Source organism: Arachis hypogaea, chromosome 15 (genome assembly GCF_003086295.3).
Source record: "Arachis hypogaea cultivar Tifrunner chromosome 15, arahy.Tifrunner.gnm2.J5K5, whole genome shotgun sequence".
Taxonomy (NCBI): domain Eukaryota; kingdom Viridiplantae; phylum Streptophyta; class Magnoliopsida; order Fabales; family Fabaceae; genus Arachis; species Arachis hypogaea.
Genome location: NC_092050.1, coordinates 13,263,635 through 13,286,620, shown reverse-complemented (window position 1 = coordinate 13,286,620; position 22,986 = coordinate 13,263,635). Strand labels below are relative to the sequence as shown.

The following is a 22,986-nucleotide window of genomic DNA, read 5'->3' as shown; positions in this document are numbered from 1 at the left end:
GAAGAGAGACTGGTCTAGGATTCAGTTATGGAATGTATAAGTGTTTTACGTAGTTATAGTGTTAGAAATTAAAATCGAACAGTCTGATTTATAGGATATAAAGAAATTGGACAATTCGAATTTTTTGGTACACAAATTAGATTTTTTGATTTGTGTTTAAAAAATTAAAAAAATTTGGGATACACAAATCGAATTATCCGATTTGTATACTCCGAATTTTTAAAATTTTTTAAATACAAATCAAAAAATTTTAAAACTTTTTAAATACAAAACAGACTTTCTAATTTATGTACATCTCACAATTTTAAAAAACATCCAAAATTACAATAATAAAATATATTACACATCTCATTTTCATATTTAAATTTTTTAATCCGAAAAACTTTGCGACAAATAATTTTCAATATTTTTTATTATTTTATTAATATATGTATAAATTTTAATAAATATAAATTATATATTTTTTATATAAAATTTTTTTATAAATATAAATATAAATTATTATTGACTAAAAATAATAATCGTGTAACATACTAACATTACTCTCAACTCAACTCATCACACTATTAGTATAGTATTATATTATGGATTTATAAACACATTTTAGCAAGATTATAATTTTAAAGTATTATTTTACGCCATCATTTAATTTCATTTTTTTAATAAATATAAAAAATAGCTACATTTGTTATGGTTATACATAATTAAGTGTAGAATTTAATTTTTACATCTCATGAGTGCAAAAAAAAATTTATATAATTAATTAATCATATATTATTATATTAATAAAAATAACTTTTTTTTAATCAATGAAAACTTAACGTGCCGATTTATTTACCCTCGTAAAACATTAGGAATATTCACTATGTTGTTAAGTGCAAATATTTTTGTTTATTTACAGGAACAATTTTTATTTTATTTTGCACTATTCACTTATATATATATATATCAACTGTTTATTATTGTGCAATACTTAAATAATATTTTTTTCAAAAACTAATTAAAGATTCATTTAAAAAGTTTTAAAAGTAATTTTTTGAGTTTTTGATTTATAAAAAATAGTAGTATTAATGTCTGATGTAATTTTTAAAATCAAATTACAATTTTCTAAGAAGCTATATATTTAAGAGCTTATAGAGAAGTTAAAAAAATGACTTTTTTATAATAATTTTTTTTATTATATTTCTTTTAAAATAAGTATTTTTAGAACTAAAAATCTAAATATAAAATAACTTATTTATAAGTTACTTTTAATATAGGCATTTATTATTTGAACTATTTTTTTTTTAAAAAAAAAAATTTAATTAAACTGTTTATCCAAATTAAACCTGACTCTAAGTTAAAATTCTCAAAAATTTTATTGTTATTTTACTTTTTTTTCTAAATGAAAGTGATCAGTCTATTAAGACTAATAAATTATCATATAAAAAATGAATATTGTTATTTTTATTTTGATAACATTATTCTTTTCATAAATTGATATAAATATATTTTATAAAAAATTATGTGTATATTAATATAATAAAAAATAAGAGTGTGATATTATCATTTTTTTATTCTTTTTAAATTGTATGAGGGAGGTTTTTTTAATATATTTCAGAATCAACACAAGCATTGCCATTTGTTGTTAATCAAGTACTCAAGTAGCATCCACACAATCCATATTTCATGCTGTTACGGATCCGGCCCACGGATCCTACACCCAGAACGGTCCCCGAACTCGGTTACTAGGGTCCGACCCGCTTCGCCCTTCCAAAAGGCTCGGAACCAGCCCACTAGAGCTTCTAACCAACTTTCGAATCCAAACGTCTCTCTTATCTTAGCCAAATAAGATAAGATAAGATAAGATAATTCAAACGTCTCCCTTATCTTAGCCAAATAAGATAAGATAAGATATTCACCATCACCTATAAATAGAGAACCCAGGCCCCTCCAGGTATTCATTCATTCCTCACACTTTCTACCTCTTAGATCCATTCTGACTTGAGCGTCGGAGTGTCTTTGCAGGTACCACCCCCCATTGCTCCAGGCAAGTGATCCGGCATCTGCCTCAACCCGCAAGTTCTCGATCCATCTCTCAACCCGTACCAGAGACATCTTGTACATTGGCGCCGTCTGTGGGGACTTTGCAACGTTGTGGCAGCATGGCGGATAACCCAGAAGAGCAATCATCAAACTCAGATTTCTTGGGTGTAGCTGAGAGCAAAAAGGAATAATGTTTCCTTAACTTGCATCACCTTTACAGGGATAACACACCTTCGCCCTACTCCAACGGCGAAATCCCAAAGGAATAATATTTTCTTAACTTGCATCATCTTTGCAGGGATAACACACATTCGCCTTACTCCAACGGCAAAATCCCAAAGGAATAATGTTTCCTTAACTTGCATCACCTTTGCAGTAATAACACACCTTCGCCCTATTCCAACGGCGAAATCCCAAAGGAATAATGTTTTCTTAACTTGCATCACCTTTGCAGTGATAACACACCTTCGCCCTATTCCAACGGCGAAACTCCAATGGCGAAATCCCAAAGGAATAATGTTTTCTTAACTTGCACCATCTTTGCAGTGATAACACACTCTCGTCCTACTCCAACGGCGAAATCCCAAAGGAATAATGTTTCCTTAACTTGCATCACATTTGCAGTGATAACATACCTTCGTCCTACTCTAACGGCGAAATCCCAAAGGAACAATGTTTCTTCGACTTGCAATCACCTTCTTAGTGATAACACTCTTTATGCACCCTCGCCCTATTCCAACGGTGAAATTCTAAATCCTCCGAGCCCAAAGTCTCACATCTCTTTAGTGGGACACCTCCACCTCTTGGACCCTATCATTCACCACTCCCCTCATCCGTCCCTCCAAACACCATGGCCCCATCTTCTCCCTCTATTTTGGCTCCATGCCCACCGTTGTTACTTCTTCTTTTGAACTCTTCAAGCGCTTCCTCCAAACCCACGGGGTCACCTCCTTCAACACCAGGTTCCAAACCTCTGCCATCCGCCGCCTCACCTATGACAACTCTGTCGCCATGATCCCCCTTCGGACCTTACTGAAAATTCATAAGGAAGCTCATCATGAACGACCTCCTTAAACGCTACCACCCTGGCCAAGCTCAGACCTCTCAGGAGCTAAGAGATCAAGAAAGTTCTCAAAGTTCTTGCATAGATGCGGGGGACAGCCAAATTGTGGCGGCATGACGGAGAACCTCGAGGAGCAATCCTCCACCCAACACCCCAACTCCCGAACTCCAAGATAACACTCCTCCCACCCATGGGAGGATAATAAGCGCGGCACATCGCCAACCAACCCCAACCCAGCAACAACCAAGAGAGGACAACCGTTCTCCCACTGAAGCTCGGCCACCCGACGGCCTAGGAAAGAAGGCGGTCCAGATAATCCAAGAGCTGTGCCTCAGGGTGCAAGACCTCAAAGGCCGAGTTACACCCAAAGAAAAGCACAACGCCGAAAAAAATAGAAGTCACGCAACCTCTAGATCAAGATCTCGCCATGAAACCAGGCACGGCGGATCGCCAGAACGGCGACATGCCAAGAGATACAATCGCAGCATCTGCCGTGACCACGGACATGACAGGATGCCTGAACGACGACATAGCAAAAGGTATGATCACAGCGTCCCACGCAACCCGGCTCATCAACATGAAACGGACAACGACCGACGACATCAAGAGGCTAAACGCACAAGAAGTGACCACGTGATAATGGGAGCCATTCCCTTCACTGAAAGAATCCTGAAAGCAAAACTCCCTAAAGGCTTCGACAAACCTACGGATATGAAGTACGACGGAACCAAGGACTCCCAGGAGCACCTAACGGCCTTCAAGGCCAGGATGAACCTGGAAGGGGCCGCTGACGCGGTCTGAGGTAAGGCCTTCCCAGTAACCCTAGCTGGGCCAACGATTAAATGGTTCAATGCCCTCCCCAACGGATCCATAACTGGCTTCCATGATATCTCACGGAAGTTCATGGCCCAATTCACCACCAGAATTACCAAAGCTAAACACCCCATCAGCTTATTAGGGGTCACACAGAAACAAGACGAATCAACACGAAAATATCTGGACCGCTTCAACGATGAATGCCTAACGATTGATGGACTCACGGATTCCGTCGCAAGCCTCTGTTTAACCAACGGGCTCATGAACGAAGACTTCCGCAAACACCTCACCACCAAGCCAGTATAGACCATGCACGAGATCCAAAACGTCGCCAGAGACTACATAAACGACGAGGAGGTCAGCCAGGTCGTCGCCGCCAATAAACGGCAAAACGGCAACACTCCACACGGCAACCCGACTTCCCGCCATAATCCGATGCCCAGAGAAAGTCAAAGAGACCAACCCAAACAAACCAACACAAACCGACCACCCAGGATCGGGAAATTCTCGAACTACACCCCCCTGACAGCCTCGATTACCGAGATATACCACCAGATAGCGGGTCGGGATATTATCCCGAAAGCCCGACAACTCAGAGAAAGAACGGGCGGCAACAAGACCCTTTACTGCGACTACCACCGAGGTTACGGGCACAGGACACAAGACTGTTTCGACCTTAAAGACGCCCTCGAACAAGCTATAAGAGACGGCAAACTCCCAGAGTTCACCAAATCATCAGAGAACCAAAACGCGCGGAAAAAGACAGGTCGCCTAAGAGGGAAGGACGCAACCCGAGAACACAAAAACAACCTCCCAGGGAAAGTCCAGAAGACAACCCGACCATAGTAGTAAATGTCATCACAGACAAGGATGTGTCAGGCAAGTCAAGATCAACACTAAAAAAGGACCTCAAAGTCTTGGCCGTCAGAGATCAAGCCCCAGCTACCACAGCCAACAAAACGATAACTTTCTTGCCCGAGGATTGCCAGCATAGCACCTCGGCCGAAGACGCACCTTTCGTCATCTCGGCGAGAATCGGAACAAAACTAGTTCGGAGAATACTGGTGGACACCGGCGCAGACTCCAACATCCTCTTTCGAGGTGCCTTCGACAAGCTCGGGCTCCGCAACGAAAATCTCCAAACACACCGCAACGGTGTCACGGGACTCAGAGACAACTTCCTCAAGCCAGACGGTTCCATCATTCTTCCCCTTACCATAGGGACGGGAAGCCAGAGGAAGACAATCATGTCCGAGTTCGTGGTCCTCAAGAACTCCACCGCTTATAACGTCATCCTCGGAAGAAAAACAATCAACGACCTCTCCACCGTCATCTTTACCAAATACCTTCTAATGAAGTTCATGGCAGAAGATGGCTCCGTCGGAACCATCCACAGAGACCGGGAAACCGCGGTAGAATACGACAACATCAGCACTAGCCCTACGCAACAGATCCCGAGACGCGGCAGGCATCTTCCTTTCTGATCTCGATGGACACCAAAATTCACGCAGAACCATGGGAGGAAATGACAAAGAAGCAAAGTAGGGCCTTGCAGACAAGGTCAGGAGTATAGCACACCTACGTGAGCTAGCCCTAAAATAGAGAATAAGCCTAATGTACAATGGCAGCACGTTACGACGAGACTTCGGACCAGGAGACCTCGTCTTATGACAAAACAACATCGGTCTACCCACTCCCAATAAAACGGATATCCAAATAACAAAACGGATATCCAAATAATAAAACGGATATCCAAATAACAAAAAATAGCAGCCCGGGAATCTATCACTCCGAGGCTAACAAAATAGATATCCAAATAATAAAACGGATATCCAAATAAGTAAACGGCTACCCGGGAATCGATCACCCCGAGGCCAACAAAACGGATATCCAAATAATAAAACGGATATCCAAATAAGCAAACGGCTACTCAGGAATCGATCACCCCGAAGCCAATAAAACGGATATCCAAATAACAAAACGGATATCCAAATAAGCAAACGGCTACCCAGGAATCGATCACCCCGAGGCCAACAAAATGGATATCCAAATAATAAAATGGATATCCAAATAAGCAAACGGCTACCTGGGAATCGATCACTCCGAGGCTAACAAAATAGATATCCAAATAATAAAACGGATATCCAAATAAGTAAACGGCTACCCGGGAATCGATCACCCCGAAGCCAATAAAACGGATATCCAAATAAGTAAACGGCTACCCGGGAATCGATCACCTCGAGGCCAACAAAATGGATATCCAAATAATAAAACGGGTATCCAAATAAGTAAAACGGCTACCCGGAAATCGATCACCCCGAAGCCAATAAAACGGATATCCAAATAATAAAACGGATATCCAAATAAGTAAACGGCTACCCGGAAATCGATCACCCAAGGCCAATAAAACGGATATCCAAATAACAAAAATAGTGACTCGTGAATCGATCACCCGCAAAGCCAACAAAACGGGAATCCAAATAAGCTAAATAAACAAAGTCTTAAAATCGGCCCACCAAGAGGCCTAAAATAAGTTCACAATAACGGCCCAAAAAAGGCCACACAAAACAAGCATGAGCTGACGGTCTTCCAACTTGCGGAAAGCCATACTGACCAACATCCTACCAATTGGTGCATGATGACGTCACGCCCTTTTCAGGCCCCTCACAGTCTCCCGAACTACAGAGAATCAGACTCTCCAATGACTTAGCATTGAGACCAAGAAAGCATACTCATGCTCCGGGGGCAACTGTTCCGGACCCGATCTCCGGGCCCTTCTTCGGAACGGTCATCAAACCCGGCATGTGATGAGACGCCCAAACAACGCGCTCCTCGCCTGACCATGAAATGGCTAGGAACTCCCCAAATCCTCGACCTCGATTGGAAAAACCAAACAACGATCTCCTTGCCAAACCACAACGGCGAGGAAAAGGTTTGTCCAGCGATGAGACCGAGCACCCTCACTCTCTTGCTCCGGGGGCAACTGTTACGGATCCGGCCCACGGATCCTACACCCAGAACGGTCCCCGAACTCGGTTACTAGGGTCCGACCCGCTTCGCCCTTCCAAAAGGCTCGGAACCAGCCCACTAGAGCTTCTAACCAACTTTCGAATCCAAACGTCTCTCTTATCTTAGCCAAATAAGATAAGATAAGATAAGATAATTCAAACGTCTCCCTTATCTTAGCCAAATAAGATAAGATAAGATATTCACCATCACCTATAAATAGAGAACCCAGGCCCCTCCAGGTATTCATTCATTCCTCACACTTTCTACCTCTTAGATCCATTCTGACTTGAGCGTCGGAGTGTCTTTGCAGGTACCACCCCCCATTGCTCCAGGCAAGTGATCCGGCATCTGCCTCAACCCGCAAGTTCTCGATCCATCTCTCAACCCGTACCAGAGACATCTTGTACACATGCCATAAATTTTTTTAAGAAAATTATTTTTTAAAAAATCTATGTGCCTTGTATGGCAACACGGGGCCATCTTGTTAGAAAAGAATAAAAGATGATGAACATATTAATTACATAGATTGTGCTGAGGTGGAGACAATGAGGCCACTCTCATATTTATCAACTACGGTCGACGGACATGTACTTAGTATTTAAAAAAGGAATAAAATTCATGGTGGTGTTTGGTTTTTATCTTCACGTTTTCATTCATGGTGCTAAACCAATAATTGAATAGTTTTGATTAAATCAGTAAAAACAAAAAAAGTGATGTGGATCCGAGTCATCTTGACAATCAGCCGCGTATAGGAGTCTATCTAAATTGACTAGCATACGCAATAAAGCATACATTGCTTTATTCTTTAATATTCTTTTTTTTTACTCATACAAGAGGAGAAGTTTGGTATTGATTTTTTAAATTTTAAAAGTTTTATAATTTAAATTTTATTTATTTAAAAATTAAATTTAAATGGACAATATTTATTAATATAGTATACGTATATAGCATATTTGGTATTATTTTTTAAAAATTTAAAAATTTTATAATTTAAATTATATTTATTTATATTTGAGTGCAGATTGAATTAAAATTTTGACGATCCACATTGATTCTCTATTTATATTTAATACAGTTTTTATCTATTTAATAAATCTTCTTTTAATCTTAAATTGTCAAAAATAGTATTTTAATTTATGTTCCATTAATTAAATCTCTAAATATTTCCACTTCTTTTTAATTACCTTGCACTTATTTATATATATATATATAGAGAGAGAAAGAGAGAGAAAGAGAAATCAGCTCCACTTAAACTGTTAGAGTCTCCTATGAATTAAGCAAAATTTTTCATAAATCTCGCGGTTTATGCATTACCTCAATCTTTCAGAAACTGCTACTACCTATAGCGTTTCTGTATGCACACCATTTTAAATGTAAACTGCGGCTACCGATAGCAGTTTATATTAATCTAAAAACTATATAGATGTATAAAAATTACAATAACTGTGTATTCAATTTAAGAAAATTACAATCTGATAATATAAATTTGTAACTATTTTATTTGAGCAATTTGTCTTTATTCTAAAACTGTATTAGCATTTTAGGCAAATCAAGTTGAGATTTGAGAGTTTATTTTTTGTTTAATTTCTTTGTTCATTTGTTTGATTAAGATATTGTTTATAAGTTTTGATTTTGCTTTTTCTTGTTTCTCACAGCCACTTCTCCACAGACCACAGGTGACAAATATCTTGAAGCTCAAATGCTCAATACTTCGTCTTTAAACTCATACCCGATGTTTACTTTATGTAGACCCGAAATAAGTTTAATCCGAATATTATTAGATTTCGTTGTATTTAAAATTTTAAATGTTGAATAAGGGAATAAGGATCTACAAAATAAATAAAATCAAAACAAAGTATCCGACCAGAGTAAAGCCGGCCCTACTCGACACCCTACATTTAATGATTAGAACGGTGCATCATCATTGTATCAAAATAACATTATGGGTTGGCCATAACAATAATACGAAATATCTTGAAGAGTCTCACATAAAACCCTCCTCCTCCCCTCATCAACTTGCTCGTTAATGTTAATCATCGATCCAACTTATCATAAGCAATACACCTTCTATCGCATCGGAATGAGTGATGATAAGTTGATAACAAGAAAGATATGGTGAGGAGGAACACGGAAGGACACTCGTATGGATTCGTCATTTTCCTGCCTGAATCGAATTGTCACTTTCACCAACTTGTTGCTAGCACTAGCATGATTTTGATTTTCTTCATTACATTAAATGCTTGCAATTATATGATTATATTGGATTGATATTGATATTTAAGTAAAATGACCTGTCATGAACTTTATTACAATATTTACCATATGAAATGAAACAGCAGAAATATAGAAGCTAGAGTTAGACACACCTGAAGCTGACACAGATCAATGGAATTCACTTTTTCACATATAAAATGAATAAAACTTGGAATCATGATCAACTCCAAAAACATACAAAGAATTGGACTATAAAAATAATTGAATTACTACAAATATGAGAAATGATAAATAAATCTAATTAATGAAAGAAAGAAATGTTATCTGCAACAAAGAATGAAAGAATAATAATAACAAATTTCTTTGGTGTTTGATCCCCCTATCTAGAGAAATTAAAGAATGTTACCTTCCCTTTGTGTGTATAGAAACAAAGAAATGAAATCAAATTGGCTGAGAAACAGATGAAGAGGTTCCTGCAGCATCAAGAGGTGCCCAAGCTGAAACAGTGAACAAAGGAATGTCCATCCAACAAAGACTGAGAGCCTCACTTGAATGATTCCTAACACTGTAACTGTCACAAGGGTACATCTTCATCAGCAACTGGCTCTGAACCCTTTCTCTCTCAGTAACACTCAAGCACCTGAACCCTCCTTGCTCCACCATCATCTTCCTCCACTTCCCAAAACCCTCATGCCTCTCCAACCTATCACTCCCCTCACAAGCCACAATGTTCCTAATCTCCCTTCCAAACATCTCCTCTATCTTCCTCCTCGCACTGCTATCCCCTTCAAGACAGTGCTCAACCGAGTCAAACAACGCTGAGTAGTATTTCAACGAGTTGCAAACCCTAGCCTCCAACCTCATATCGTTGTGCTCTGCTTCTTGCTCCGCCACAACCACCATTGCGGGGTTCGTGCTTCGTATCAGTCCCAAGAAATCTCTCAACGCTCCGCCGTTTACGTCATACAGAGTCTTGTGAAGCTGGAACACGCAGTTCACCGCAACCGTTTCGTTCTCCTTCACGTGAAGCATCCACAGCCTCACGTCTTCCAGCCTGTCCACCACTCCATGGAACTCGAACGGAAGGTTCAGCGCCTCTGCGAAACCGGCGAGCCTGTCACCTGTTTCGTTCAGATCTTGCTTGGATTCGCCGATGCCGGTGATTCTGACGTGGCTGGGAGGGTTCGATCTGGAAGCCAAGCTCTGGAACAAGCTCGGCCATTGAAGACCTTGCTTGATGTCGAAATCTATGATGTGGACTCTGTCTTTGCCTTCGAAGGCTCTCAGCAGCATCTCGTTCGATGTGAAGTGAAGGAACTTAGGGATCGGTGTGATTTGGTTCAAGAGCCTCAATGCGGTGCCGTTTTCGTCCTCCACAACACGATCGAGCTCCCGAGGGATGGTGATGTGGAAAATGTGAGGCCATAGCCTCGTCACTCTTATGGCTAGGGCTTCTGTGAAGTAAGAACAGATTCGGCTCATTGAACTTGTTCCTCTTGGTGAAGCAAGATCTCCTAATTTCGCTATGAAATGGTTGATTGCGGCGATGTTCTTTGTTCCAATGGCTTCAACGCATGCGGTTAGTAAACTAACAAGCTCGAATCCACGGTGCTCCTCTTGGATATCTTCGTCTTCCTCCGCGGTGGTTTCTTCATGGTGGTGGTTATGGTAAGGGTTACCTGAACCGTTTCCGACTTCAGGATTCTCGTTCAGCCTGAGGCTTAAACCTTGGCTCTCTGATGAGGTGTTGGAGGAGGCTGAGGGTTGTGGCGGAGGGAAGCGGCTGCCACCACCCTCGCCTTCCTTCTCGCCATGGTTTGTTATCTTTGTTATTGCGGATTCCACCCAAGGGGCGGAAACCACCTCGCTTGGAACGAAGCACACCCTCTCTTCCTCCCCTGAACATGTTAGAGAGAATGGAGGAAGTGAAGATGGCTGTAACCAGAAGTTTGCAGATAAACTCAGACCCTCTCCTGTTCCTTCTTCTTCCATAACATCATCGGAAGAATCGCCATTGTCGCTGGTGCTGTTGCTGTTGCTGTTGCTGCCCTTCTTCCTCTTGCCTCTGCTGTCAAAAGAGTCGTCATTATCCACTGGCCTCTTCTTCAAGCTCCTGTTGTTGTTGTTGTTGTTGTTGTCCCAGAAGGGCTCTTCTTTGGCTTCAAGAAAGGGTGAAGGTGGTGCAGATGTGATAACTTGTGGTGTGGTTGCCAATGGCGGAAGCCTAATGTGCTGCTTGAGAGAATAAGAGCTTGTCTTGGCTTCAATGGGCTTGTTGGTGTTGGTGTTGGTGGTGACAACAGAAGGCCTTGGTGAGACTTTGTTGTTCCTTGGGAAGGTGCAAGCTGGCAAGTCCAATCTCTGCGTGCTCATGGAAGGTGGTAGCTGAAGATGACAAGCTTGATGATGAAACTGTGGTGATGGTTCGCTCCTCAATCTATGCCTTGGTGACAACAATGTAGAACTAGAACACCCAGCCAACATCCTCTATTGCTTTTTCTGTTGCTGGTTAATCCCCCCGTTTTCCTTCTCTTCCCCAATGCTGCTGCTGCTGCTTCCTGCTTCTGCTATGGTACCTGCTTCTTTTTCCCTTCCCTTTTTTCTTTTGTATCTAGTAAATAGCTTGATCAAGTGATGTATGTAATATATAATATGGTGGATGTAGGAAAATGTTATGTATGTGTTTGTTTTCTCAACTAGCTAGACCCTGGCCCAACAATCAACATGTATGTAGCAAAACTTTACAAGAGGGGAAATGCAGAGTGAATGCCAGTGGATGAAGTTTCTAGTTAGCAAGATTTTGTGTCCACAGAATGAGAAACAAGAGAAAAAAGAAAGGAATCCGATGAATATGTTTCAAACAAATTTAATCAAGCTTTCTAGTGTGTTTCTTTACAAATTCAGTGTGTAGGTATGTATGTGAAGAAATGAATCTGTATATGCAAAAAAAGAATGGTCCCAACCCAGTAAGTAAGTAATAACAATAAAAGAATGAAAGAATGAATTTGGAAAGAAACTAACCTAACACATGCACAAAACGATCATCGGATTCCAGATAAACTCAAACAAGGGTCATGGCAAAGTGCCGAGTAGTAGTAGTAGTTTTAACAGAAACAAGGGAGGGGAAACAGAAACATACTCCTTCAAAGTGGTGGTGGTGGTAGTGATGGCTGAACTCCTGAGAAACATTCAAACCCATATCATTATTATTAGCACCGGAAACTCTCAACAACAACGTCATGGCTCAATTACCCGCGCCAGGGGAGGGAACAAGAACAGAAACAAAAGCCCCCTAACACCTCTCAGAACGCCATCAATCACTTACCTAAAAGAGAAAACACAAACCTTAAAAGCGTTGTGCTTTTATATAATAGTAGATGTTATAGTTTAACACAACACTATGCTATAGGGTCCTCTCCCCTGCATGAACCAGCTTCATGTTGTTGTGGTCTTCAACACTCCAAGGCTGTCTCCATCATCGTCGCAGTGAGTGAGTGAGTTGTGTTGTGGTGTGAGTGCGTGGCTGGGCCTACACTAAACCCTGATTTGATGTAAGAATCGGCGGAGGGAGAAAGAAAAAGGAATAGAGATGATGACAGCGGGCACCACGGAACAACCCCAACCTCCCCTTCTCAACCGTACGATCATCATCCAACGGCCCATCGCTGATGCCATATAATCATGTGACCGTTGTGTGATGTCGGTGAAATATGACCGTTGTGGGGGAAGTGACTAGTGGCCGCCGCACGTGCCCATCATGCGGGTATCCGTTCAATTGACCGTTGCATTGGGTTCTTCGCTTTTTGGTGGGAGTGAGTAACAACACAACATGCTACTTTGCACCATCATCATCTTGTTCCTTCCTTTTTCCCCTTTACTATAAACTAAACTAAACCCCTGTTGAGGGGACACGTCCACGACCATTTGACTAGACTGCTCTAGTTATTTTGATCTTTGGAATATCATAATGCGCCTGATATAAATCAAAGTAAGATTTTGTTAATGAATATGTTAATAGGATTATTTAAGGATATAAAAAATAAAAATTTAACTAACATGTTTCCCAAACACATATATATATATATTAAGATTATCAGTGAAATTTTTTATAGAAAATATACAAATTTAAATTTATAATGCATTTGTTTTATATTTATTAAAGTAAAAGGTTTAAAAAGTTCTATTTACAATAATCTTAACATGTATCTACTGAATCCAAAACAAATATACTAGTTACAGTAAAAATCTTTTCCTTGCTTAAAAAATAATAACTTTAAAATATTTTCCAGCAAAGTCCTAGATAAAACACATTTAGCATAAATTTTATCTACCATTTAAAAAAAAAAACACTTACCATGATCCTGACTTTCTTAAATATTTGTTGATTGACAATGTAAAATAATTTTATGATTGTGTAGAAAAGTTAACTTGTTTATATTGTCAACTTTTTTTTATGACTATTCAAATAGTAAGAGCTAAAAGTAATCACTTTTAGTAATGTAGTAATATATAATTAGATGATTGTACAAAACTTTACTTACAACAATTAATATGAAATAAATCCCTAAATGAACTTCCTATATTAAATAGGGTTGCACTAGTATAAAGATTCATTATATACAGATTTTGTACAGATATATTTTATAATTAAAATTAGTGATACGTGTCCTTTTTTCTTCTATTAAACTAAATTCTAATGCAAATGCGAAGGCTGTAATTATAGTACAGTACAAATATTTGCGGATTGTTAAATGTTAATTCCTAACTCCTTTTAAAAATAGTTGACGCCGTTAAAACTGTTACTAATTACACTTTCTTTTTCTTAATAGTTGGACGCACCAAATTTTTCAAGCAATACAACGATTATGACTTTCTTCGTTTGGACTATCGACTCAAGTTTATTTTCTTTTTTCTTTTCCTAATGTAATATACTATTAGATAAAACAATCTATAGCTATATGACGGTAAAATAATATATATATATATATATATATATATATATATATATATATATATATATATATATATTCTCATTACAAAATGTTTTGTTTTAGTAAACCAATTATTTTTTCATTTAGTTAGTATGTTGTTTAGAAAACGGAAAGATAATTTAAATAGTAATTTTGGAATGTTGATTATATTATTTGTGGATAAATTTGTGATTATTACAAGATTTATCTATTATAGTAAACTTAGAATATTCGTAGATTTAGAATTTATTTGGGTGAGTTTATAAAAAAAATTAATTATCTTTATTCAAAAAATTATTTTAAAAAATAAAAATAATTTTATGTTTAAATATTTTATATAAAAAATATTTTTATTTATTAATTATATTTAAATACAATAATATAAAAATATTTTTTGTATATTATTATGTGAAAAATATTTTTTAAAGTAAAGTAATTTTAAATTGTATAATTTTTTAGTTGAATAACGGAAGAAAAACACAAAAATATTGTTAAAAGGCACAAAAAAATTTAGTTCATTCCATAATACATAAATTATTTTTAATTATGCAGATTGTTTAGTTGAATAATACCAAAAAAAATCTATAAATTTTAATAAAAATACAAAATAATTAATTAAAAAATATAAAAAAATTAGTTGAATAATACAAAAGTATAATTTAAGTAACACAAAAATTATAATCATAAGTTTTTAATTTAAGTTGTACATATGATATAAGACATTGTATAAGATATATTTTACATTATATTAAAGAATTATTATGACAACTACGATATTTTTTAGAAAGAACGGATAAAACCAACAAAATAAAAAATTATTATATTTACTGAAAATTTTAAATTTTTTCTATACTATGTATGTATATGTAATTTCAGATTTAACTCAATAAAATAAAATTTAAAAAAAACATTCTCGTTCCAATGCGTGTATTCTATAAGTGATTGTCGTTACAATTTAAATTTTGTACATATCTATGAAACTATTATTAAATTTAAATATAAAAAATATTTAATTATTATAAAATTTATTTAAAAGTCTTCATTAATTTAAATCTATATTTTTTAAAATTTAATTTAATTATCTTTAATAAAATAATTTTTAAAAATAAAATTAATTTTTATCCTCACAACTTTATTAAAATTGTGCATCAATTGTTACTGCTTCATATAAAGAGTATTAGATTGTTAATAATTAATGAGATAAAAAATTATTTATATATTTTATGATTTATAATTTCAGTTATGAATGATAGTATCAATAAAAAAAACACTTATTATTTAACTAATAACTTTTGTATTTGTACTTTAATAAGATCGTAAGATTTTTGTTGATGTAGTATTTTAAATTTGAATGACATTTTAAGATTTATATTAAACTATAATTATATTTTAGTATATTTATTTATATTTTATTAAATTATATAATTATAAAACAGTTATTTTAGTTTAATCATAGTTAAACCAATTAGTCTAATGAACTAATAAATCAATAATTAAAATGGTTTGATAATTGATATGATTTTCAGAAACTTTTTTTTAAGACTAGCTAATGTAATAGGTTAGTTGATTAATTAGGGTGTTAAAAACTTAAAGTCCAATTTAATTCAATATGATCTAATTTAAATTTAACTATAAAATATATCAAAATTAAAAACAATTTGTATTGGACTTAAATTAAATTTTAGGTTTAACTTTTAAAATTTATTTAATCTAATTCAAATAAATTATTTTTTTTGTTTTTATAATTAAATTTATATCTCACTTATAATATATTCTTGTTTTATGAAGTAATCCTATTAAATTTTTTAAAAAATTAAAAAAAATATAAAAATAAAAGATAGATAACTATTATTTAAAAAAATATTTTTTATAAATTATATATATCCTAGATATAGTGCTAGAAATTTTATTATAATTATATTTCAGGTACAATGTACTCAATTTATACACGAACTTTTAAACTATATCTTAATGCATTTTAATAGTTGACTATTTTTGTTGTTTATATTTTTTATCTGTAATATTGAATATTCAAAATAAATATTTTCCATTAATATTATAAAAATTGAGTGCCTTAGTGTATTTTCATCATAGTTTAAATTAGTTATAAATTTTCTTACTAAAAATAATAGCTATTGCCTATGGGTATGATATTAAAATTCAAATTCAACTTGAAAAAAAAATATAAAGTATAAACTAAAGAAAGGTCAACAAACGGTGGTAGTACAATTTTGTTATTTATCTAGTGTAATTGTCTTTTATTTCTACCTTAATAAAATAACAAATCTGTTATATACATTACAAAAAACCTAATTAACATTTTCTCTTTTTTATGTCATTCCTCTAGCAGACACAACACGCGTCAATAATTTTGTGACTCAAATGAAATATCTGTATATTTAAATCTGTACCCTATAATTTACCTATTAAATATTATATAATTATTAATGAAATACTTTTATCCTTTCATAAAAAAGCAATGTCTTTCTCATAGTTTATTTTCAAGAACTAAAAGTTGTCCATCTATTATTCGAACTGGAGTAATAAATTAATAATACTATATGGAAAAAAATTCTGGACTGTTGAATTAATTTATAAATAAAAATTTTTTGAAACTTAAAAAAAATAGTGTATCTCATATTACTTTTTCCCCTTAGCATGCTTTCATCATTCATCATGTACTCACGTATAAAACTATTTAATTAACGTGTACTCTTCGTAAAATTGAAAGGGTTACTTTGCTTAGCTTCACTAAATTCATGCAAACTCGAGTGGGGGAGACAAAGATGCTGAAACTGAAGAGATATGCATCTAAATTTTAATTCGTACTGTATCTAAAATTTGCTCAACAATGAATTATTTCCTCTAACTCAACGTCTATAATCTCTTCTTGCCGTTTAGATTATAATAGTAATAGCAATAGTAATAGAAAAAGCTGGTTGTTCCAGCCAAGCCGAGGATGATACTCCAAAATAAGCTCAAAGAAAAAGAAAAAAAAAGACATAGATGTCGAGAGAAAAAGCTTAATTGAACTACAAAAATAAACGCTTGAATATGAAATTGAGTTAAAACCTAAAAATCATATGGTTGAAATCGATAAATTTAAAACAAAACATTAGGAAATTATGAATATGAAATTGAGTTAAAACCTAAAAATCATATGGTTGAAATCGATAAATTTAAAACAAAACATTAGGAAATTATGAACAGTACTTTTCGCTGATAATGGACGGTAAATGAGTTTTTTTAACTATTTTAGTTCTTTCCGGGCGGGGAGGGGGCTTGAAATTGAAGCTCCAGTTATCAAATATAAAATTGTTTTGTTCTCTCCTGAGGAACACACCCGCGTAACGTAACGGTATCATATATGATCACGTACAAAAGATGGAAAAAATAATAGGCGCCATGTAATCAATTGTTCATGAAACTGCTACCACGAAGATTCATAACATGCCAAAACCTGATCGCTTTGTACATCTAATTCTGATCTTCTAGAAATTATATGATGAATAAACTTTTATCCAAACAGCACAACCCAGATTGAAATTCCATATCACCGTATAAATGGATTGATTCGTAAACTAAAAACTTCAATGTTTTTCAAATCTGCGCCATCAGGGCACTAGACTAACTCCAAAAACAAGGCTTCTTGCTTGTTGGTTAGTCCAAGCTCTTCAAGTATCGATGCGCTTTCTTCGTAACTAAAAGCACGCCTAGGATACGGTCTCACCTGACCCAACAAGAATAACATGGAAAGAGCAATCACTACGATAATACATATCAAGGGTACCAATTATAATGATAAAACTGAAACGTAAGGGGGTTTGCTCACCAGCCTGTAAGTGCCTGGTTTCACCACTCTAGCAATATCTATGAAGTCGAAAAGAGACTGAAAATTTCCAGGATCAGGTTTAGCAAAAATATTCCCCGAAAGAAAGGATTAGTACAAAATTCTACAACAGATTTCACCTGTAGTTTATTAGATCTAAGGAATCGACGTCCACGGCGGCTTCCATCTGGCATCCTTACCAGCAAGGTGACAGCATTTTCATCATCTGAGGATGGTTCTGGTGGTAGAGAGGCTTCTTTTGCTACTAGCTGTGTTTCCAATTCCTGAAGCAGGATAATGCAAATTGCATAAGTGAGAAGCGTGACTTTGATATTGGTAACAGGATTGGACATGAGAAAGTTAACATCAACAGCAGGATAAAAATTGTGAGAATGCACGGGAGCTATCTCCAACCCAATTTAGTTATAGTTCAACGAGGTGTGCTCATTAAATGAGTCAAACTTGAACTCTACTATGTTTGACTCAGTAGCATATGAATCGGCTCCATAAGACTAGGTTTTTACATTTTATGACTAGAAATATCATTAAAACCTAAAAGGTTTCATTTGTATCTAACATGAACTATTTAATTGAGCTTAACTAGGCCTTGAAAGCTAGCTCAACAAGCTTCTAGTAAGCTGAAAAGTGAAGAAATTGGAGTACCTACTTCACAAAACCTCTAGCAACTGCTGCTTCAATAACAAATGCTCATCTAACCCTCCAACAAAAAGTACACAGAAATGCAAATATAAAAAAAAAAATTGAAAAGCACGATAGTACTCTTTCTCACCAGCTTGGTCTAAACTAAAACAAAATAGAAAGAAAAGGAACAAGCAGTTAAAGCGAGGGACAACTTAACAAAGACCAGACAATTAATTACAAATGTAATACCTGCTCTTCCTGTAACTTCCTGCGAGATTCTTCCTCTCTCCGCCTTTCCTCTTCACGAGCAGCCTCAGCTTCTTCTATGGCTTTCAATTCCTTTTCTCTGTCTGCTTGTAATGATGCAAGATATTCATCATCCTGCATTGAACAACCATAGAAAGTGATAGCTACAGTGAGGAATTTCCTACAAGGCTACAACTTATAATTCCAACCCAGGTAAGAAAGAAGTTGCACCTGCTGTTCCCTTATCAAGCGCTGAGCTGTCAGTGATGGTGACGGTGGGCGTGGGGTTGGCCGAGGATATGAACCCCTACTCTGCATGAACTCATGAGGTGCATAGGCATAGCGATAACCGGTTCCTTCTGGGATCCCACCAAACATTGCAGCCTCCAGCATAACTGCTTCATCGTGCTCCACCGAAGAAATACCACCCCACTTCAATTTCAGTTTACACAAAGATTGGAAATTAGGAAACATGGCAGATAGACAACCTAACATGCGATGGCAAATACACACAGAATTACATCTTAAAAAGTTACAAAGAGGAAGGATTATACCTCATCTAATTGGAAGGAATTTTCATTATGTTGAGCAGGATTGCTGTTATCCTGCTGTCCTGTGCTGGGCAGAGTACTAGCCTCAGCAACTTCAACTTCTTGTGGTGACTCTTTAGGGCTTGAGGATGTACGTCTAGGCCTGTTCCAAACCAGAGGTTGCTCTTCTATGTCTTCATCTTCATCTTGGAAGGAAGAACTTCCTGACTGCAACCTAGAATGACCATGATTGCCCCTTTCAGATTTGACAGTCACAAGAAGGGAAGAAGTTGAGTATGATCTGGGCAGCCAATGCAACAGATCCAACAGACACTACAGGTATAAAGAAATATACCTTCCATTTGATGAGGCTTCCCCTAGCTCCACTTTAGATGGTTTGGATGAACCAACTGTTGATGCTTCAGCTTCTCCTCCTTGCATGCGCAATTGTTTCTCTTGCTCAGCAGTCTGGACTCTTTCCATGTTAGAAGCAATACGGGTACCAAAATTCCATTATTAATGAAAAGCAAGGTGAAAACAACATTCTATCCCAGAGGCATCACACACTGCTGAAGATGCTCAATGCAATGAATTCCTAACATGGTAAAGGAAAAATAAATAATATAAGTGTACCTTCAGGGACAATGAGACTGCATGGGCAAGCTCAGGATCATCCAGATGAGATACAGTTCTCTGGGCCCCAGGTTCGCTGAAATCCTGAATCAAATGTGAAATAAATAGTTGAACATTAGGCAAGAATTCAGTAAATAAAGCAAGAGAAATCCATCAAGGGGGGAAACATACGCTTTCTGTGTTAAGATTTTGATTTGAGTACTTCTCCTCAGCCTCCCTTTTTGAAGCCTCAATTGCTGCACGGATCATTTCTTCTTCTATGTCATTGCCATAATCTGGCAAATTCTCAAACTCAGGAGCACTGGGTCTCGCATTTCTGTCAAGTGTATGCATCTGCTCATCCCGAGCAGCAGTTTGGGCAGGTGGAATATCATCATCATCATCATGAATGATGACTGTTCCATGAATATCTGGACCATGGGCCTGAGAAGTTCCAGTGACATCTTCAATGGTCGGAACATGGTCCCCTGGAGGGTTGGATTGATTACTATCCTTAACCTCTATAGGAATTTGTCTTACTTCTCTTGGATGTGTAACAAATGGTGATCGGTTTGTTGGATCAAGATGATTATCAAATATACTTCTCCCAATAGTTGGATCAAGAAGAGAAAACGGATTAGTTCTTGCCGAAGACAAAAGAGACAGAGGTCTGCGCATTTCAGCATTAAGTTCATTATCTATATCCATAAAATCATCTTGTGGAAGAGCAGCAGAGGTATTGAGGGTGCTGGCCATGAAAGGAGTCGATTAAAATGTCAATATCATGCATATTAAAAAAGAAAGCCATTGTCTTGATAAGGCAAATATCTATATACCTTACTAGCTTAGTTACTAAGAATCACAAACAGTATACCTGGTTGACAAATTTCGGTCACCTTCACTAAAATGTGCATTGACAGCTTCATTAAGATTGCCCCCATGTTCCTGAGAGGAAACAATATTTACAGATAATAAGGAGGAACACGAACAGCTACCTGAGATGAATTTTTGAGTGCCTAAAATCTAAAGCCACAAAATCAAAACATCGTTGGTTCTACACAAACTCACAGTCACAGTCACAGTCACATTTGGAAAATTCTATGTACAACTAAGTTTCTAAGCTAATGCAAAAAGTTTACAACATTTGAGCTCGTAATACAGTATTAATAAGTTCAGCAAAAATCATAGAACTGATTAAAGACTAAAAGTGAATCATGAAAAGACCCCATAATCTAAGCATAAGTTTAAACAAATCGATAATCCAACAAACAAAAATATAACAACCAATTAAATATCAGGGAATAAAAATAAAAATAAAAATAAAAGATAAATCGTAAAATAGTTCAAAAGCAGTAGTTGGTTGCGCTATAATGATCGAGCATAGTTGATCAGATTATAGAATAAACAACCACAATTACATTCCAAATGCCACGTGTGTAACTGAACTGCAGAATAAAATCAAATTGAAAAGAAAAGAAACCCTAAGTATGAGCGATTGATTAGTTCGGTTTTTGTTCAAATACAATTCTTAGAGAATCTGCGATGATAAAAAAGAAATGATAGAGAGAAAAACCTCAAGCTTTTGCACTGCGATGGGTTCAGATAAGCCAGTGATGCTCATAAATGTCTCAATTGCCTCTTGATTAGGCCTAGCCATTGACATCGTAATTCAAAGAAACCCCAATACAGCAGAAGAATAAATAAAAAGAAAAGAATTCGATAATGAAGAGAAAGAATGAGATTTGTTTTCGTCTGCTTTATGGAGAAGAATTGGAGCTTCAAAAGGAGAAGTAAGAAATGTTTGTATTTATATTTTTCGACTGAAATATCAAAAAAATTATATAAAGCGGTGGGTAGGAAGGGCAACATGAGCGAGAGAACGAGGAGACAAGGATGGGTTCTTAGGGGTGTTTTGGTCTTTATGGTAGTTTTTCCGGGGGTAAATTGGTGAAATCGAATGGTTGGAGTTCTCCAACCTTCTACGCTATTTGGTTATAACTTGTAGCTTAGGCTGCTGGACTTTTTGGTCTTTTGCTTTCTTTCTTCGCAAGTAGATCCATCCGAAGATACTTTGAAGCCCCAAACAAGTAAAACACCTTTAATATCAACATTTCCAATTCTTTACTTTTAAAAAAATAATTACACTCTTTTTCTCTAGTGTTAGGTTGCTATAAATTTGAGTTAGTATAAATATTTTAGAACATGTATTAGACTCTTAGCTATATACAAAAGCAATGAATCAGAGCTTATTATATGGTTATAAAGTTGTTCTAACTATTCTTTTCTTTTTCTTTTATTTTTTTTGGTCATGGATCTAACTATTTTTTTTTTCAATTTGCCCTTTAACGATTCGCTAAATTATGAAATTTTTTATAACCAAAAAATTGGGAAAAAGGATACTTTTTTTATTAATAACATTATTCTCTTTTTAATTTTTTTTCAATAATCGCTATGTGCAATTTTAGGAAAATCTCTTTTAGAAAAATGATAAAATAATTTAATTAAAATATATATCTATTATTCTGTATTATTAATAATTGAAAGAAAAAACGTGACTACTAGTTTAGGTCTTTAGGATAAAAATGAAAAAATGATAAATCATGAAGAACGAATTCCTTTTTTTGGGACTAGAACAACCAATTCCTTCAAGTTTTTTTTTTTTGGTTCGATGGATTGGACAACCCCAATCCTAGGTTACACAACACACCCACTCACACACACTAAAGGTTCTATCACTACCCAACTATAGCTGGGATTCGAACCTAAGATGTGGCTTCTGTAAGGCCAACATATTGGCCATTGGTGCAATGCCTCGGCCACACCAATTCCTTCAAGTTAACTCAGATTCGCAGCCTCACAGGGCCGGGGGAATAACATGCTGTGTCCTTTTTTTTTTTAATTTATTGGACTTAGTGTTTCTATTCCTTTTTTGTTGGTATGGGTTGGTGTTCCAAATTGTTTGTTACATTTTATATTTGGTGCTCTTATTGAACAAAAATAAAGAAATCCAACTAATCCGCTTAAAAATAA

At 36.0% G+C, this 22,986-nt stretch overlaps 3 protein-coding genes across 4 annotated transcripts; 1 reads left to right on the top strand and 2 right to left on the bottom strand.

Moving 5' to 3' along the window:
• The first annotated feature begins 4,213 nt into the window (after window positions 1-4,213).
• LOC140179119 (uncharacterized) lies at window positions 4,214-5,388 on the top strand. Its single transcript, XM_072217744.1, has 2 exons — window positions 4,214-4,670; window positions 4,784-5,388. The coding sequence occupies exons 1-2, from the start codon at window positions 4,214-4,216 to the stop codon at window positions 5,386-5,388; spliced, it is 1,062 nt and encodes a 353-aa protein (XP_072073845.1).
• Window positions 5,389-9,295: 3,907 nt separating this feature from the next.
• LOC112749537 (scarecrow-like protein 28) lies at window positions 9,296-11,611 on the bottom strand. The gene has a single exon (XM_025797813.3). It carries the CDS (start codon window positions 11,609-11,611, stop codon window positions 9,569-9,571), a length of 2,043 nt encoding a protein of 680 aa, XP_025653598.1. The 3' UTR covers window positions 9,296-9,568.
• A 5,873-nt stretch (window positions 11,612-17,484) lies between these two features.
• LOC112749535 (plant UBX domain-containing protein 8) lies at window positions 17,485-22,024 on the bottom strand. Of its 2 annotated transcripts, none has more exons than XM_025797811.3 (11): window positions 21,530-22,024; window positions 20,831-20,901; window positions 20,149-20,704; window positions 19,978-20,061; window positions 19,700-19,812; window positions 19,369-19,579; window positions 19,046-19,246; window positions 18,818-18,949; window positions 18,067-18,210; window positions 17,930-17,986; window positions 17,485-17,827 (listed from the first exon to the last, which is right to left on the bottom strand). In XM_025797811.3, the coding sequence occupies exons 1-11, from the start codon at window positions 21,617-21,619 to the stop codon at window positions 17,720-17,722; spliced, it is 1,767 nt and encodes a 588-aa protein (XP_025653596.1). In that variant the 5' UTR covers window positions 21,620-22,024; the 3' UTR covers window positions 17,485-17,719. The 2 variants fall into 2 exon arrangements, with proteins under 2 accessions (XP_025653596.1, XP_025653595.1); XM_025797810.3 differs by having other exon boundaries at window positions 19,369-19,600; window positions 21,530-22,021.
• Window positions 22,025-22,986: the final 962 nt, after the last annotated feature.